At 53.9% G+C, this 18466-nt stretch overlaps 1 protein-coding gene across 1 annotated transcript in view; it reads right to left on the bottom strand.

Annotated features, from left to right (window-relative positions):
• UMODL1 (uromodulin like 1) overlaps positions 248–18466 on the bottom strand; it is a 69155-nt gene continuing 50936 nt past the window's right edge. Inside the window, exons 15-22 of the mRNA XM_005670375.3 lie at positions 17929–18066; positions 16167–16486; positions 8629–8774; positions 7896–8132; positions 7476–7635; positions 5552–5636; positions 3111–3308; positions 248–1285 (exon numbers count right to left, since the gene is read on the bottom strand). Of these exons, the coding sequence (XP_005670432.2) occupies positions 3127–3308; positions 5552–5636; positions 7476–7635; positions 7896–8132; positions 8629–8774; positions 16167–16486; positions 17929–18066 (1268 nt within the window). The 3' untranslated portion in view covers positions 248–1285; positions 3111–3126. The remainder of the gene's footprint in view (positions 1286–3110; positions 3309–5551; positions 5637–7475; positions 7636–7895; positions 8133–8628; positions 8775–16166; positions 16487–17928; positions 18067–18466) is intronic.

The raw sequence follows: 18466 nt of genomic DNA, 5'->3' as shown, positions 1-18466 counted from the left end.
TATCTGAAATCCAAAGAGCCACAGAGCCACGGAGCTCAAGCCTGGGTTTCCCGCATGCTTCCTGTCTCTTCCTCAAGAAAGGTGAGTGACAGGCACTGAGCTGACGTAGAACAGGCGGACGCAGCTGGAGAAGCGTCAGGGACAGACTCCTGGTCTCCTGGGAACGCGCAGCCCAGCGGCCGCCCGCGCCGACGCCGGGTGAGGGTGTGACATGGGCAGAACCAGACAAGCACAGTCACATCTCAATGTCATGGGTGATTTATTCTACTTGTTCAGAAGCCGATCTCCGCAGTATGACATCCTGCGATTCGACAGACTCTGAGACTCCCCAGTACCTCAAAATACATTTCCCGAATGTTCTGTATTAACGCCAGTTAATTGCATTGGACAAAGTTAATCTCATGAATTAAAAACCAAGATGGTGTTATAAGGCTAAGTTCATCCAGGAGAAACACTAAACTTGCAGGCATTAGCTATCGAAGACAATGCCATGTGCTTTAAACGAAGTAGTAGTGTCATGAAGAAAATTCTAGACTAAAACGCTTAGATTCTAGACCCATTTCGTCGTTAAGGCACTGCGTGATCTTCGGTAACGAACTCACCCACTCCTCCTGTGGTTTCCCAATGAGTAGTGGCTAAATAGTGCCTCATCCCTGGTAAAATTATGTATTTTACTACCTGTGAAACGCTTGGAAAAATATAAAATGTTATAGAGATCCACTGTTGTTCCTACTTGCAAAGGTGCTCAATGAATGGCCTAGAGTCGCCTTTTGAGCCACTGCTGCGTAAATCAAAACAGTATCCTGGTAAAGATGCAGGAGAAAAATTCTAAAGCATCTGTATGTGCTAAAAACGACATTAGTCATGTATTCACACCGACTTATCTTTAAAAGAACTTCAAGGGCACTGTCAGATATTTTTGAAAATGAGAAACATGTATTTGACAGGGTGTCGGATGGACGGATGAGGGGCTGATGGGGGCGGAGGATGAGGAACCTCAGTGGTGAGCCGGGAAGGGCCACCTGGACCAGTTAGGGTGAGTGGGGCTGAGCTGGCGGTGAAGGAGATGGGGTGATGGGAGAGCTGGGTGGAAGATCCTTGCGACTGAGGCTCCAGGCAGCCAGGCTCACTGCCCGCTTCTCACCAGCCCGCAGCCCTTGCTGATCCGGGCCTCGTGGGGGCGGGCGGAGGCTGCGTTTGCAGCATCTCTGGGGCTCATCCAGGCTCTGGACGTGGAACACAGCACGCTTGCTCGAGTGGAGACTGGAGCTTGAGTCCCGGCTACCTGCGTGGGGAAGGAGGGCTGCTGGGTCAGTCTGCTCGCAGGAAGCGTGAGGTTTATGCTGGGAACTCCAGAGTGGGTAGCAGAGGGCAACCACCAGCCCCCAGGACACGACATCTGTGCCTGCGGGAGAGGGTGAGATCGTGCCCCATGAAAGGGCAGCGACTCCAGGAGGCGCAGGGGAAGGGAAACCAGTCCCTGGGCAGCAGGCAGGTGTGACAGGGGACGGGCACCCCCTCAGGGCCTGTGCCTTTGCCCTATCCGCAGACAACCCACCCGGACAGGGCTCATCGCCAAGTGAGGCTGTGCCAAGCGCTGACCTTGGCATGTGTTTATTTGATGTTTTCCAAAGAGCAGATTTTTGCAGGACCTTGAGAACGCCCTACAGAGGTTTTTACTTAGAAGACAGAAGCCCCAGGAGGGTAAGAAAAGATAAAGGCTGGTGTTCCCTCCCGCGTTTTCACTTCGAGCAGGAGGGCACCCCGCACGGCCGTGGCACCTACACCCCAGATCGCCTCAGAAACTGCCCAGGACAAGCGTTGGCCTCCTGGTTGGACTTCACTGAAATTCCCCTGCCCTCCTATGCGGGGCGGTGACTGGCCTCTCGTGCTGGCCCCTGGTCCACCCTTCCCGTCCCTCCCGGGTGGTGAGGGCTCGAAGGCCCCGGAATCACGCGAGCTCTCAGGACCTCGGAGCAAAGGGGCTGAAACAGGGAAGGCTCTGCCTCCAGCATCGGCAGAAGCAGCTCCTTGAGCAGGTGACCTCTTCTCTGCGGACAGGGCTGTCACCCAGAAGGGACATGCCTCGTGGAGAAGTGCACTGTAACCCAGCCTCCGCCGTGAGATGCTGTGGGGGAGTCGCCTGAGATCTCTGGCCCCAGTCGCCTCTTTTTTGTTCTTTCTTTCATTTCTTTTCTTTCTTTCTTTCTTTCTTTTTTAGGCTGCACCCAGGGCAGATGAAAGTTCCTGGGCTAGGGCTCGAATTGGAGCTGCAGCTGCTGGCCTACACCACAGCCACACTGGATCTGACCACGTCTCCAGTCTACACTGCAGCTCACAGCAATGCTGCATCCTTAACCCACTGAGCAGGGCCAGGGATTGAACCCACATCCTCACCGATACTGTGTCAGGTTCTTAACCCGCTGAGCCACAGTGGGAACTCCCCGGTCCCACTTCAAGGAGGAGGCTATCTATGATGGACCGCCCTTGGTTGAGTTGTATTGAATTTCCGTGACCTCGAGAGACTGAAGAGCTGAACTTGGGGAAGGAGGCCTGGCTGGGGAAGCTGCAGGCCCAGGAGGAGACGTGGACACGGGCCGGCCACGAGGGCACGTCTGCCTGACAGTAGCCCCGACGGATGGACGGGGTTGGTAAGTGGCAAAGGTTTCATGACAGAACCTGCTGGGCTCCCAACTAGCCTAGAAGGCACCCACGGAGGCGGCCGGTGGCTTTTTTATCAGGGGAGTCGACCTGGAGTTACTGCCCTCCACCCCTTTTTGGGACCTACAGGTGGCAGAGGACACCGGGCCTCTAATCAGGAGGTTGGTTTCCCTGGCCATCCTTAGGCGCGTGCGGGCCAAAGGTTCCCTCATTAACATAACCAGACCCGCCGCCCCTCTGCCCCCCATCACTTAGGAAAGCCCGAGGGTTTTAGGAGCTTTGCACCAGGAACCAGGGACGAAGACCAAATACAGATTTCTTATTACAAACCACAGCATCACAGGCATGAGAGGCCCACACCCACCCATCTCCTGGTTCCTGAACCCTGGGGCACGCGGTGCCACCACTATGGGCGGCGAAGGCAGCAGAGGACCTGGCTCCCCACCCACCTCCGGCGCAGGTGCCTCATTCACGGAAGGCCTGGTAGCTGAAGGCGCCAGGCTGGGTCTTGAAGCTGTACCTGCCGGTCATTCTCTGGTAGCTCAGGAGCACAAGGGCAGCTGTCCCCGCCACCAAGGCAAAGACGGCCACTACGATGAGCGCCAGGTAACCGGCTCCCAGGCCTGGCTCTGTACCTGGAGGCTCTCCTGCGGGGACAGGGGACGAGATGGACATGGGTGGGGAGTCTGCCAAAGCAGCTGGACCCCAGCATCAGCCCCGGACTGAGGGCCTGGGATGGAGCCCAAGATGTTGGCCACTCTGTAAGGTCACCCCACTGTGCCCGGGTACCCAAGGTGCCAGGCAGGCATCCCAAGCCTGAGAGAGCACGGCCCCCAGGACAGCCCCGCCTGCCCACGTTCTGCAAAATCACCAACCAGCTGCATGGGGACAACCGGCCCTTCGGGTGGGGGCGGGGAGCTCAGCGCATTCCAGCACAGAGACACGCTGTATCCACTCACGCAGCACAGCACAGGGAGCCGGCCGTCCCCAGACCCAGGGGCAAGAAAAACACATGAGTGCCTGCCCCCCATAGAGCTGAAAACGGGGGTTCAAGTCAACCCTGGTACAGGCAGGTTTGTGGCTGCATCTCCACAACAGCCAAGAGGGAGACACAGCCCCCCAGTCCAGCAAAGCAGCAAGGAGCAAACAAAACACGGCCCAACCGGCAGGGGGAATAATATTTGGCCATGAAAGGTGTGAGGCTCTGACACACGTCTGCTCGGCAGGAGTGAGCCTCGAAAACATCCATCAGGCTGAGCGAAAGGTAACAGTCAGAAAGACCACACATCCCGTCCCGGGACCCCAGGACCCCGTTTCTAGGGAAACCAGAGACAGAAAGCTGACCTCGGCGGTTTCAGGGAGGAGCGGGGCTGGGGAGTCCCTCCCTTGGGCACGGAGCGGCTCTGCGGCGATGAAAATGTTTTGAAATGAGAGAAAAGCGGTGGTCGTACACCCCTGCGAAGGTGCTAAATTGTACTCGACTGTCTATGGCAAAGCAATTGACTTTATATTAGGGGAGTTTTATCTCCCTTTTACCACAGGAGCTCATCGGAAAGGTCTGGGTAGGAAAGAACCTTCCTGGGCAACGAGGGTCACTCGAGAGCCAGTGTCCCATTTGAGGGGCTGTTGCCAGAAGTGGCCATTGCTCTGGGTTCCCCCAATCATGGCTGGGACGTGTGCAGTCACCAAAGCAGTCTGACAATGGTGCAGAAGAGGCTCCCTTTTGACTGCCTGGGCGGTGGGCCAGCTGGAACCTGGGCAACCCTCTCCTCCAGAGGGAGACACACTGGGACCGGGATACTGGAGTTGATTGCTGGTGCAGCTGCAACCTCCCAAGGAACCTGAGGCCCCCAGACTCTGGCTCGCATACTTCTGAGCCACATGGTCTTAGGAATATTCCTGAGTCTTCTGAACCCTATTCATCCATCCATTCAGCTTTGCTCTACAATGTCCTGGGGAACCTGGCTCTGTCCAGCTCCTGTCCCCCTGGTCCAAGATGGCACTGGCTGTATGTCAGGCAGCAGGTCAAGTGCCAGATATTTATGAGGAGGGCACCCTTTAAAAAGTTGTCACTTAACACTCCCTTTGGCGCTTCATTAGACAGAATTCACTTATATGGCCATTCTTGGCAGCCAGGTTGGGAATTATAGTTTTTACTCCTGGCAGCCACAAGTCCCTGAAAAACTGGTGGTTTGGGGACCAAGGAAGGAGAGGAGAACAGCTATTGGGAGGCGGCTGGCAGTTTCTGTCTCATGAAACAAAGCACACAATTACCCAAAGCATTTTTTTTCAAAATAATAGGATAGATCACAAAGAAAATGTTTTCCTGGAAAATTATTGGTGAGTTTTGAAAATACATGGAATGTAATTAACTGACAGAAGTTTTTCACAAGGGAGAGCAGCAATGCTATCTTTTTTGCATCTTTAGCCAAGCCTAGAAGAAAACAGCTTCCTTGTGCGTGTACACACACACACAACACACACACACACAACACACGCACACACACACAGAATGTAACGTGACTGTAGCCTTCCTCATAACAACCCACCTGATGCCTTCACCCAGTGTCAAGAGACTTCCCTGGCTTCGTGTTACACAGGTCAAATATTGCCTTATTTACACTTGTGCCAACGTCCTGAAGCCTGGTCTTTCATCTACAATGTGGGGTAACAACAGATCCCACATCACGTCTGCATGTAAAGGAACTTATCGCCACTCTGGAAAGCCAGACTCTCCAAGAACGTTAGCTCTCTTTTCTCCTAGAATGAGTCTTCTAGTAAAATCCTACAATTTCCATCTTCCCAAGGGGTTGCTTGTCAGTGTCCATGCTGGTGAAATGGCACTGGCTGCGTCTCTGCTCTAGCTGTCTGAACCAACTCGCCAGCTCACCTTCCGACCGAATGAGGGGCCCCCAGGACATCTGGTGTGTCGCAGACATCCCACTGCTTCTCGGCGACCGAAAGTCATCACAGCTCTGTTGGTTTCAAGGAGAGACGCTCAGATTAGCTGAACAATGTTGATGAGACACGAACCCACCTTATGGATGATACTCTGATTTGTACTTTTTTTTTCCCTGAAATGTCAGGTCAGCATGGATGTGTCCATTCAGGGAAGAAGGACGACAGGGGAGGCTGGGCCACTCAGACCTCAGGGCTATGCCAGACGGGATGCGCAGTGAGACAAGGAGGCTGGACCACCTGGACCTCAGGGCTGTGCCAGGCGGGATGCACAGTGGAACGGGGTGGGGCTGGGAAGCAGGAGGCTTGAAGGAAGGGAGATGTAGCCCCCGAGCGGTCCCCAGTTACCAGCTCTGGCCCCGTGGCCCCTGGGAACATCATCTCAAGGTCACCTTTGTGTTGTCCACAGCCTGTGCAGACACCTGCTCCTTTTAACGCCTTTCAGTGACACAATGGAATCTGCTTACTGTATACCTGCTGTGGGGTGCACTGGGTCCCCCAAAAGATGCTGAAGTCCTAACCCCAGTACCTCTGTTTGTGACCTTAATTGGTCCTGGGGTCTTTGCAGATGATGAAGTTAGGGTGAGGTCACCAGAGAGGGTGCTAATTCAATACCACTGCGCCCTTATATAAAGAGGACACGTGACCGCAGGCACAGACAGGCACAGAGAGAAGGTGAGGTAAAGACACGGGGAGGAGGCTGCTGTCCACCACCCAGGGGGCTGGACCTGGAACAGACTCTCCTCACAGCCTCAGAAGGAACAGCCCAGCTGACACCTTGATCTCAGACTTCCAGGCTTCAGAACTCTGCAAGGATAAATGTTATTTCACCCGCCCAGTCTGTGGTGCTTCATGACAGCAGCCCCAGAATACCACCACAACTCCTGTCCTAAAGAAACTTGGAAAGAAATATGTGAGGTTCACATTGTAGGGAATTTGAGGACCGGCAGCTCCTTGCTGAGGCTGTTGTGGCATCAACAGCTGTATTGCTTCTACGGGGCTAATGGAAGCAGGTGCAGGCTTGGCGCCCCCTCAGTGGGCAGGTGTCAGGAGTCTGTGTTCCTTTCCTCTGTTATTCCAGAGAATCTACTGTTTGAGAAAAAGTGACAACAAGATCAGGGGTCACTGGGTTTCTTTTCCTGCGCAGTCCACCTGACGCTCGGCAGCTGACCACCCAGGAAAACCACCCGAGTTCTCTGAGGAGCACAGGACAAGTGTAGCCTCCAATAGAGAGGGGTTCATGCAGGAGCTGAACCAAAGGTCAGCCGAGCCCTCCACACACCGTCCCCAGCCACAGGCAGCCCGTGACAAACCGTCACTTCTCCTACGGGTCCACGGTGCGAAGAACGCGCCAACCCAGAAATGCAAAAAGCACATTTCAAATTCAAAGGTCTGAGGAAAAGAGAATGTAAAATTATCCATAATCCTGGCACAAATGGGAACAGGAAAGCAACCTGATTAAATATCGCAGTGGCTAAGATTCAGTCGTTGAGTCTTAGGGCTCCGTTGATGTTGCTAAAAATAATTTTAAATTTAAAATACATTTTTACACCGAAACACGCATTAAAGTGCCTTGAGTAGAAGCCTGGCAGCGCCATGACAAGGAAAGTCTGATGTGATGGCCAGTGGGACCGTGTGGCCTCAGGAAGGATTCAAGTTAGCCGTCGACGACACGGGTTCTCCACCCCAGGCTGCCCGCCACCACGTCGCTCCTTTTAAGGGCCAAGCCTGCAGGGCCCAGTGCCCCCTCCCTGAAGCTGGGCCCCAGAGCTGCCCGAGCCCTGAGCTCTTGCTCGCAGAGCAGCCCCGCTCACAACAAGCATGCGTCCAGAGGTTTCGAACAGCAAAGCACTTACTATTTTGCACGTGGTGCCGGGGGATTCCATGCAGATGCGAAGCTTGCAGTGCAAATAGACTATGGAGTTGTTGATGAAGGAGAAGATTTTCAGCTTAACCTGGGCCTTGTCGGAGTTCCCGTTCTCAATCACATTCGTGTGTGTGTTGGGGACGGGGCAGCTGGGAGGAGAGCACGGACTCATCAACTCTAACAGTCCTCCTGTCCTCATTTCAAGGTGAGTTTCTCTACAGCACACCCGAGTGAGCACGGAGCATCCCCACAAGGCTCCGAGAAGGCAAGGAAGGCTCGATCGCCTGCCCCCTTGAGGAGGGTCTCCTACGGGCACTACCTAAACCCAGGTCCACAACCACGCATGTCTAGAAACTCAGGGCAGGCTACAGAGCGAGGGGCAGGTATTCAGTTCCCCCCCAACCCCTACCTGTTGTTAATGAAGCCAAACATGATGGGGTCCTTGGCGTTACTGGACGGTGTAGCCCAGCATTCGGTCAGGACCACTTTGAGGTTGCTTTTCTGCTTATAGAGCCCTACTTCGATCTTGACATCATCACTGGCAGACACGCTATAATTTTGAGGAATAGGAGAGTCTCCGATAAATAACTGCATTTCAGTGACAAATCTTCCGGCTCCGTGGAGGTCCTCGATGATGGTGTAAACACTGCAAGAGGGAGAATTTGCAGAGGGTCTGCTTCCGTGACCCTCCTCTTCCCATTCCTCCCCGAAGTGCAGCGCCCAAGAAGGATGGAAACAAAAGAAGTCCGTCCAAATGCGAACCAGGAGAGGACGGCTCTTTCTTCCGAGCTGGCTGGAGCTGGGACCAGCCCCCCTCAACCGCGGTTGGTGGAGACTCAAAGCCAGGCGGGGGCGGGGATGAGCTTCACCGGGGAGGGGGGCTCCGTGTGCCCTGATGGGGGCGCCCTAGGCGACCGGCTGGGAGAGCAGATCTGCCTTTCTCTGGTTGGTCCTCGCTGGAACTGGGGACAAAAGTTGGGGAGCTAGCTGGCCACTGAGAACCAGGTCCTGGCCAGGGCCCTTCTGAATGCTCAGTCTCTCGGAAGGGTCTTCAAGGGACTGACACCCTAGCGAAACCCCCGGGCGAGGGCGCTGGGAGGAGCATGCGCCCCGGAGGGTCGGGGAGAGGCGCCCGCACTCACCCCCACTCCGGGGTGTAGCCTGAGGACGTCAGGAGGTGGTTCTGGAAGGCGCAGCGGATGGGGCTCAGGATCTTCGGGTGGTGGAGGACGCCCTCCGGGGACAGGTCGTTCCTCAGCGTGGTCCTCACCACCGTGGTGGTCACGTTCTGGACACGAGCGGGAAGTGAGGTCCCTGCGGGTCCCAGCCCCGCCCCCAAAGACGACCCCCAGTGTAAACTGCCGAGGAGAACCTAACGGCATGACACCTGGCTTAACCTGTTTCCTGTGCTCATTTTACTTCTGCCTTAAGAGAGAGCCAGACAGGGGAGTTCCTGTGGCGGCTCAGAGGCTGCAAATCCAACTAGTGTCCATCAGGATGCAGGTTCAATCCCTGGCCTTCCTCAGAGGATTAAGGATCCAGCATTGCCATGAGCTGTGGTGTAGATTGCAAACGCAGCTCGGATCCCACGTGGCTGTGGCTGTGGCTGTGGTGGAGGCCGGCAGCTGCAGCTCCAATTCAGTCCCTACCCTGGGAACTTCCATATGCCACAGGCGTGGCCCTAAAAAAGCAAAAATTAAAAGAGAACCAGAGACAAACTAGATCAGATGATACCCCCAAATAGATCTGATTTCTCCCCAAATCATCCCCAAGTACACTTCTGAAAAGGAGAGTACAAAGCCCTCGCCACAGAAATTGAGACTTGGGAATGTATATTGGTGCAGCCACGATGGGAGAACAGTATGGAGGCTCCTCAAAGAACTGACACAGCAGTTCTCTTGTGGTGCTGTGGGTTAAGGATCTGGCATTGTCACTGCAGCAGCTCAGGTCATTGCTGTGGCATGGGTTTGATCCCTGGCCCAGGAACTTCTTTTTTTTTTGGTCTTTTTTTGTCATTTCTTGGGCCACTCCTGCAGCATATGGAGGTTCCCAGGCTAGGGGTCCAATCGGAGCTGTAGCCACTGGCCTACGCCAGAGCCACAGCACCGTGGGATCTGAGCCATGTCTGCAACCTACACCACAGCTCACAGCAACGCCAGATCTTTAACCCACTGAGCAAGGCCAGGGATTGAACCCACAACCTCATGGTTCCTAGTTGGATTCGTTAACCACTGTGCCACGACGGGAACTCCCCAGGAACTTCTGTATGCCGCAGATGCAGCCAGAAAAACAAAAACAAAAACAAAAAAAACTAAATATGGAATTACCATATGATGCAACAATTCCAATCCTGGGCTATATCAGAGAAAAATCATAATTTGACAAGATAATACACCCCCATAGTCATATCAGCACTATTTACAATAGCCAAGACATGGAAACAGCCTAAATGTCCATTGACAGAAGACTAGATAAAGACGTGGTACATGCATACACAGTAGAATATTACTCAGCCATAAAAAAGAGATGATGCCATTTGCAGCAACATAGATGGATATACAGATTATCACACTAAGTGAAGTGAGTCAGAGAAAGACAAATACCATATGCTATCACTTACATGTGGACTCTTAAAATAATGATATAAATGAACTTATTTACAAAACATAAATGGATTCACCAACATGGGAAACAAACTTAGGGTTACCACAAAGGGGATAGCAGGGGTGGCGAGAGGTAAATGAGAAGTTTGGGATTAACAGATACATACAACTATGTATAAAATAGATAAACGACAAGGACCTATTGTGTAGCACAGGGAACTATATTCAGTGTCTTGTAATAACCTATAACGGAAAAGAATCTGGAACAGATGTAAAGCTGAATCACTTTGCTGGCCACCTGAAACCAAGTCAATGTTGCACATCAACTCTATTTCAATTTTTTTTTAAAGAAAAAAAGAAATCAAGGGTTAAAATACACTGGTTAAAGTCTGTGACTCAGCAACCTGCATTCTTTCTACTCCTGGGGAGAATGAGAACGAATCAAGGATCTAGAAGGCCACCGAAAGAAAATGAGTGTGACCCGGAGGAGGACCCAGGGACGTGAGATGACAACACAGCTCACGCCACGGACGCGAGTCCCCAGGGAACAGTGTGGTGCCTGTTAGTGTTAATGAGGCAAAGCCCCTAAACAAAAGTGCAGAGCAAATCCATTTCACGCTAGAGAAGCGATCTCAGGGTCAGCTGGCATTAAGGACTGGTTGCTCAGAATGCGGATGTTTAGCGGAAAAGAAGATTTTCAGGCAGTCGTGTTATGAGGATGGGCTTTCCAACATCAAAGCGAGTTCTGAAATTTCTCCAAAGCCAAAAGCAGAGATGAAGATGCCGTGATGGGCAATTTCATCAATGCATTGAGTGGAGAGCATTGTAAGAGGAAATAAAAATTCCTCTGAAAATTGCCATCATTAGCCTGAAGCCAGCCTTTGCTTTGACAAGATGCCCGAAGCTGTAGCACTGGACTTGCCAGTGGCTTAAGTCTGATTGTCATGGTGGCAGATTCTCCAAGATCAACATCCCTTATGACGCCTCCAAAAATACCAAAGGACAGAACACCGGGCCAACGAAGGACAGCCTGGATGACCTGGCTGCAGGGCTTCTGTGTGTCACAACAGGTAGTAGGCATTGCCCTGCTTCCTTTAGAGTCACCAGCCTTAACCGTTTAGCACTAGAGAAGGGAGAGTTTGTGTGAAATAGATAAACCAGAGCCATCAAGTGAAGAGGAAACAAGGGGCCTGGTTGAAAATCATGCCAATGAAGAAGCGTGGATTAGAGTCAGAACACACAGCCAAGTAGAAGTTACTGGATTTCATGGAGGACGGAACAGCAGAGTATGAGTACATAAAAAAAGGTCTAATTCTGATACGGTGGCCAATAAAGCATTTGCTGAGAATAGAAATTCTGAGACTAACAACACTAATGGGACCCTGAATCTGACAAGTGGGGAATCCAGAGGTCAAACATGAATGGGTCTGAGAACAAAACATCATCAGCAGGGCAAAGCTTAGAGGAGCAGGAAGGGAAGTGTCTGCTCTCTGATGATCCAAAAGTCACTGAGGAGAAGGACATTTTGAGTCTCTTTCTTTCTATAGCTACTGCATCTGCCCCTTATTTGCTGTTTTAGAAAAAGTTATAGAATGAGGTATTTTCCTTGCACGCATATTAAAAAGACCTAGACAAACTGGAAAAAGTTGTTTACATCAAAGAGTCTAGCTCTTGAACATCCTACTCAATGGTGGAAAGCTGAAAGCATTTCCTCTAAGATCAACAACAAGACAAGGACACCCACAGTCACCACTTTCATTCAAAATAATATTAGAAGTCTTTGCCATAGCAACTAGATAAGAAAAAGAAATAAGAGGAATCTGAATTGGAAATGAAGTAAAACTGTCACTATTTGCAGATGACATGATACGATACATAGAAAATCCTAAAGATGCCACCAAGAAAACTCATTGATAAATTCGGTAAAGTTGCAGGAACAAAATTAACCTACAGAAACCTGTTGTGTTTCTGTACACCAACAACAAACTATCAGAAGGAGAAATTAAGAAAACATTCTCATTTACAGTCACATCAAAAAATTAAAATACCTAGGAGTAGGAGTTCCCATCATGGCTCAGTGGTAATGAACCCAACTAGTATCCATGGGGACTTGGGTTCAATCCCTGGCCTTGCTCAGTGGGTTGGGGATCTGGCATTGCTGTAAGCTGTGGAACAACACAGATGGGCCTAAGGATTATCATACTAAGCGAAGTAAGTCAGACAAAGACAAATATCATATGATATCATTTATATGCAGAATCTAAAATATGACACAAATGAACTTATTTACAAACTAGAAAGAGACTCATAGGCACAGAAAACAAACTCATGGCTACCAGAGGAGAAAGCGGAGGAGGGATAAATTAGGAGTTGGGGATTAACGGGTACACTGCTATATTTAAAACAGATAACCAACAAGAACCTACTGTGCAGCAGAGGGAATGCTCTTCAATTTATTATAACCTAAAGGGAAGCACTGAAAGCCTTCTGCATTTACACCTGTCGTCTGTGTTTGCATCTTAAAATAAAATGCTGTGTTCTTGTCTCCATATTTTGCAGGATTTATCTGCATGATATTTATAGGTCCTGTAGTTTTTCAACTAAAAAACACATTTAGTTTTAGAACAGCCATGAAGCCACATCTTGGATGGGCCATATCAGAGGCACCAAGCCTAGAACATATGTCTTCACGATGGTGAACTTTTTGTGCCTTGAGTCACTTTGAGATCTGCCTCAGAAAACCTGGGCATTCCCCTTCTACCATTACAAGAATTTGACATGTATTTATTTTTTATTTTATTTTTTTGCCTTTTGTCTTTTTATGGCCCCACCTGCAGCACATGGAAGTTCCCAGGCTAGGGGCTGAATCAGAGCTGCAGGCGCTGGCCTCCACCACAGCCACAGCAGCGTGGGATCCAAGCCACATCTGTGACCTACACCACAGCTCATGGCAACGCCGGATCCTTAACCCTCTGGTGGGGCCACGGATCACACCTGCATCCTCATGGATACTAGCCGGGTTCATGAACCTTATGTGTGAAGATGAGCCTGTACCCCAGTGAATCTTCAGGCCTGGTATGAAACTCAGGTTGATGTATGGAGAACATCAGACTGAGAGCTGAGCCCTCAAATCTAATTTAAAAAAACAAAAAACAAAAAACAGAAGGTCAAGAAAATTTTAAAAAGGGGGCGGGGGAGGCAGAACCTGCGAACCATGCATAATCTGTTCTACTTGTATAAGTAAGTTTTGGGGGGAATCTTAGTTTTCGACAAATGTCAAGACATGTAAGAGCTCCTGTGGTCCCCAGGGCCTGGATGACTCATAAGAGATGAATTTCCTTTGATCTGAACTTGCCCTGAATCCTACTGAATTTAATTAATAAACCAGGTGCTTGGCTCGCTCAGCAAAACAAGCGCGTGGGAGAGCAATGTCTGTAGCCGCGCCTCTGGTCCTGTAGGAGGCGCTGTCACCGTGGGACAGCCTGGCGGGCCCATCGCCAGGGGCAGGAGCTGTCGTATTTGGAGCATCTTTCACTTGGGTTCTACAAGCCCCTCCTGACATGGACCAGAGAACCATCCCCACCCCCACCCCCAGCCTGTGCTCAGAAATGAAGTTGCCCAGAAGCTCACACCTGCTCGCTGCCCCCCACGGCGCCCCCACCCCCATGCACCCGCCTCCAGGTGGGAGTCTCGGGAATCTTTAAGGAAGAGGAGCAAAACCCAGTGGCTGTTTTCCAGTTGTGCTGACTGGAGAAGCTGACGAAGGCTGTGGTCACCAGAAATGTCCCACTCGGTCCCCAACCCAGGGGCTCTGTCTGTGGGTCTGAGGATGGGGGGCACGTAGAGCTGCCTGTGCACCCTGTCCCCCCACCCATCCCCACCTCCCCTCCCCGGGTCCCTGCCTACTCGGGCCCAAGGTCATGCCTGGGCCTCCTGCTCAGCCTACGCCCCATCCTCTCCCTTTCAGCTGAGGTGTCACCTCCCTGTGCCCTTGACTTGGGGCGATCAGCAAGCTTAGCCCAAGTCTCATGCCCCACGAGGGATCACCCAGGGTCCAACCTGAGCCTCTGAGGGTGTGGGTCCCCCCGCCCACTCTGTGCCATCAAGGCCCCTGGAGAGGCGGAGTCACAGAGGCCACAGGGCTGGTCCTCGGAGGCAGGGCGACCTTGATCTTGACCCCCCCCCCGCCCCAGTAAACCCTGCTGAGCCTCCAGGTCCCGCTGGTTAAACATGGAAAGTAACACCCAGTCTGGGGGTGACGAGGGTGCTAAGCACACAGCCAGCAGGTCCTTGTCCTCGGGGCCGAGTACCCCCCAGCCCCGTTCTAGAACAAGACCTCAGGCCCTCAGCCTTCCCTGCTCAGCAGCACCACTTCCCCCAGGGCCAGGGCTGCCCGCTGCGGAGATTCCCCCCCCCAGCCCACCTGCAGCAGAAGCCCCTTCCCGGCCCTGCCCCTCCCACTGGGCCGCTCTGTCCCGCTGGCCAGAACCACTCAGCCACCCTCCACCCTGTAACGCAGCCCCATTTCTTGCCTCCCAAATCCAGCCACCAGCACACGTCCCCTGGCCACCCTCGTGGTCTCCCCGATACGCCCCTTGGCATATTTCAGCCTCCTCTTGCGGCTGCTTCCAGAAGGCCCCTCCCACCCAGGGCCCAGGAAGCCAGGCCGCTGGGCTCAGTGCTGGCCTGGCCCCACCCTGTGCTGCTGGGTGATGGCACCTCCTGTCCCAGGACCGCATGTTTCTGCAGGGACAAGCCCCCCCACCTGCCCTCAGTGCTGCTTCTGCTCCCCCAGTGCTGGGTGCTGGCTGAGCCCAAGAAAGGTGCTGCCCACCTGCCCGGCAGGGCCCTGAAAAGAGGCTTGGTGCTTGGTGGCCGAGTGTGGGGAGAGGGAGGGCAGGGGATGCAGGGCATGGCCTGAAGATGCAGGATCTGGAGCTGTCAGCCAGCATGTGGGGGACACTGCAAACCAGAGGTGCTGATGTGGGCCCGGGAGCCCCAGCCCAGAGCTGGGACAGCAAGGCGGATGCACAGGAGCCCTGCTCAGCACTGAGGTGGGACTGCCTCCCAGCCAAGACTCCACCCACTGGGCTGCAGGAAAGACCCTCCAGCTAAGAGATTTTTGATACGGCCCCGCCTCTCGGGCCAGCCAGGTCTGACGCCACCTCTGTTCCCCAGCAACGCACGTGCACACACAACCTCTCATACACACTCCACAAGCACACACACCTGCACGCACGCTCATACACTCACCTACACGCATGCACACAGACACGTGCTGATACACACGCATGCACACACACACACACGCAGGGACACACGCTCACACAGGCTCTGGCTTTCCTGCCCTTCCTCCTCCCCACTGGCCTCCATTCTGCCCGCGCATCAGACTCACTGGAAGGATTCTCCATTTTTTTTCTGGCCACACCCCCGTATCTGGGAGTTCCTGGGCCAGGGACTGAATCCCAGCCGCAGCTGTGACCTATGCTGAAGCTGCAACATGCTGGACCCTTTAACTCATGGAGCTGGGCTGGGAATCAAAGCCACGCCTCTGCAGCAACCTGAGCCACTGCAGGTGGATTCTTTTTTTTTTTTTCTTTTTTCAGGGCCGCACTTGCTGCATATGGAGGTTCCCAGGCTAGGGGCTGCACTGGAGCTGCAGCTGCCAGCCTACACCACAGCCACAGCAACGCCAGATCCGAGCCACATCTGGGACCCAGGGAGCAGGGCCAAGGATCGAACCCGTGTCCTCATGGATACTAGCTGGGTTTGTTTGTTACTGCTAAGCCACAACAGGAACTCCTGCAGTTGGACACTTAACCCACTGCGCCATGGCGGGAGCTCCTGGGAGAATCCTCTAAACCCTGCCTTTGCACCAGCACCCCTGCACCAGGGTGCCGCCCGGTGCCCCGAGAACTCGGCCCTGTTCTACCCCTTTGCTGGGTCCCTCACTGGGTCAGGCATCTCAGGGTAGAGCCTTCCGTGTCCCCCAGGCCAGACCAGCCCCTGCCCCATGGAGATCCAGACTCCGGGTGCCCCCTCCCCGCACCCCAGGGAGGGTCTGAGCCAGGCCTCACGCTCTGCACGACGGTTCCGCACTCGCTCCACGCAGCCACCAGGATCACGTGTGTGCTGTTGCTGTCGCTGACGTTGCAGGACGGGTGCCCCAGGTACAGGGCCGACTCGGGGATGGACTCCTGCTGCAGGAAGCGCTTCTGGATGGCGACGGCCACCTTGTCGGTCTCACAGAGCACCCTGACGGCTCTGCTCAGGTTCAGCCGCGGGGGCGGGCCCGGGGGTGCTGGGCGGGCGCCCTGTGCAGCGGGAGCCCAGGTTCCCACTGGGGTGGGGGGCCGCTCTGGGGTGGGGGACCGGGTTGTGTTGCCAGGAGAGTCGCCTGCAAGGCACAAGGAGACAAAAGCACAGGGTGGCCTGTGTTCAGGGGCTGCTGCGGGAGCCTGGCGGGAGGGCAGGGGCGGGCAGGGGGCGGGCAGCAGAGGGAAGGTTTCTGTGCCTGGCAGCAGCACCAGCCTGGGGTTGTGCATCCCGCCGGCCCGGGGAACTGGCCTTGGCTCACCGTGGCCCCCATGGGTGGGAGACCTGAGGGCCTTCTGTCCCCCAGCCCTCAGGACGATGCTGGCCGTGTGCCCCAAATCCACGGACTTAGGATCAGCCATCTACCCAGGCCCCAAGTCTTGTTTCTGAAATGGGGTAATGAAGTTTACGAGAAGCTTCCTTGTGTCCCTAGCTCCTGCTCCAGCCTCCTGCTGCCCTCAAAGCACCCTACCTCTTTTCTCTTTTTTCTTTTGTCTTTTTAGGGCCACACCCGCGGCATATGGAGCTTCCCAGGCTAGGGGTCTAATTCGGAGCTGTACCTGCCAGTCTACACCACAGCCGCATCAACAGGAGATCGAGCTGCATCCGTGACCCACACCGCAGCTTGCAGCAATGCTTGATCCTTAACCCACTGAGCGAGGCCAGGGATCAAACCCACGTCCTCATGGATACTAGTCAGGTTCTTAACCTGCTGAGCCAGAACGGGAACTCCAACACACTCAATTTCAATCTCTAAAGGAGCAGGGGGCTCTGAAAAAGCATCCCCTATTCTCTGAGGACAGACCCAGGACACATGGGATCCAAACTTCGTCTGCGACCTACGCCACGGCTCCCGGCAACACCAGCTCCTTAATCCATGGAAAGAGGCCAGGGGATTGAACCCACATCGTCACAGATACTAGTCGGGTTTGTAACCCACTGAGCCACAAAGGGAACTCCTGAGGCATCCTTTAAGCCCAGTTTGAGGCATCCTGAGGCATCGTTTAGGTCCATGCCTCTTCCAGGAAGCCCTCCCTGACCACTCTGACTGGGCTGGGCTCCTCTGGGCCTCTTGCTTCTACCTCAGGTAGAGTAATTCCACAGTCCTTGTGTCCGTCTCCTCCACCTGACCACAGATCCCTAGACGGCAGGGGTCACCTCGGGGTCAGCTCTAGTACACAAAGGCCCCAGGTGACGGGGAAAGTGCTGCGTGGACAGCAGGGCCACAGAGAAGTGTTCCCAGTGTGAGGTCATCATCCAGCGTCCAAGAGGACACACCCGAGGGCGCGTAGCTCCTCATCACGGGGGTCAGAGGACGCGCTTGTGGACGAGGCAGCACCCCGAAGGCTGGGGCACCAGCAGCAACAGGTGCACGCGGGCTTGCACGCGCGCACGCACACACGGAAACTTGTCCAGGTCATAAAAGTACGCTGCTCCCATTCACAAGATGGGCTTTTCAGGGGACTGTCCTTAAATAACAGACTACTTGACGGTGTTCCAGACAATGGATCCCGAGAATATTACCTTCACAGGGTCTTCCAGAATATTCTACGGGAGGGTCCGCGGCACCTCCCTCGCAGCGGCAGGTGAATGACCCCAGGATGTTGTGGCAGGTGGAGCCCGGGGCACAGTCGTGCTCCTCCCTTTCGCACTCGTCGTAATCTGCGCAGAATTTACAAGACAAAGCAGGAGGGTCACAGCCGGCTGTGCCCACCGTTTACAGGCAGCCTGGGGGGGAAGGAGCATCTGGCGGGGGGCAAAGCTAAAATGATCAAATGACAGCAAAGATGGCCCACTCTGGAGGGTTCAGGAGCCTGGGCAACACCCCCTTTTTGTGCGGGAGCTGGGAGTGCCAGGAAGGCGGTAGGGGCTGTTCTAGAAGGAGGATTCCTGGTCCCAGGGCTGGCGCGGGGGAGGGGAGTGGGCCGAGCAGCACCCCACAGCTCCGTGGAGACTGGGGCAGGGGCCCACCTAGACCCTGGTCTCAGGCAGAGGGACCCTGGCCCCCACTTGCCCCACTCCTGCACATTCACAGTAAGGCAGGTCCGTGCAGAAAATGGAT

This window comes from Sus scrofa, chromosome 13, assembly GCF_000003025.6.
Source record: "Sus scrofa isolate TJ Tabasco breed Duroc chromosome 13, Sscrofa11.1, whole genome shotgun sequence".
NCBI lineage: Eukaryota > Metazoa > Chordata > Mammalia > Artiodactyla > Suidae > Sus > Sus scrofa.
Note: the sequence above shows the minus strand (reverse complement) of the source record. Positions and strands in the feature narration are given on the sequence as shown.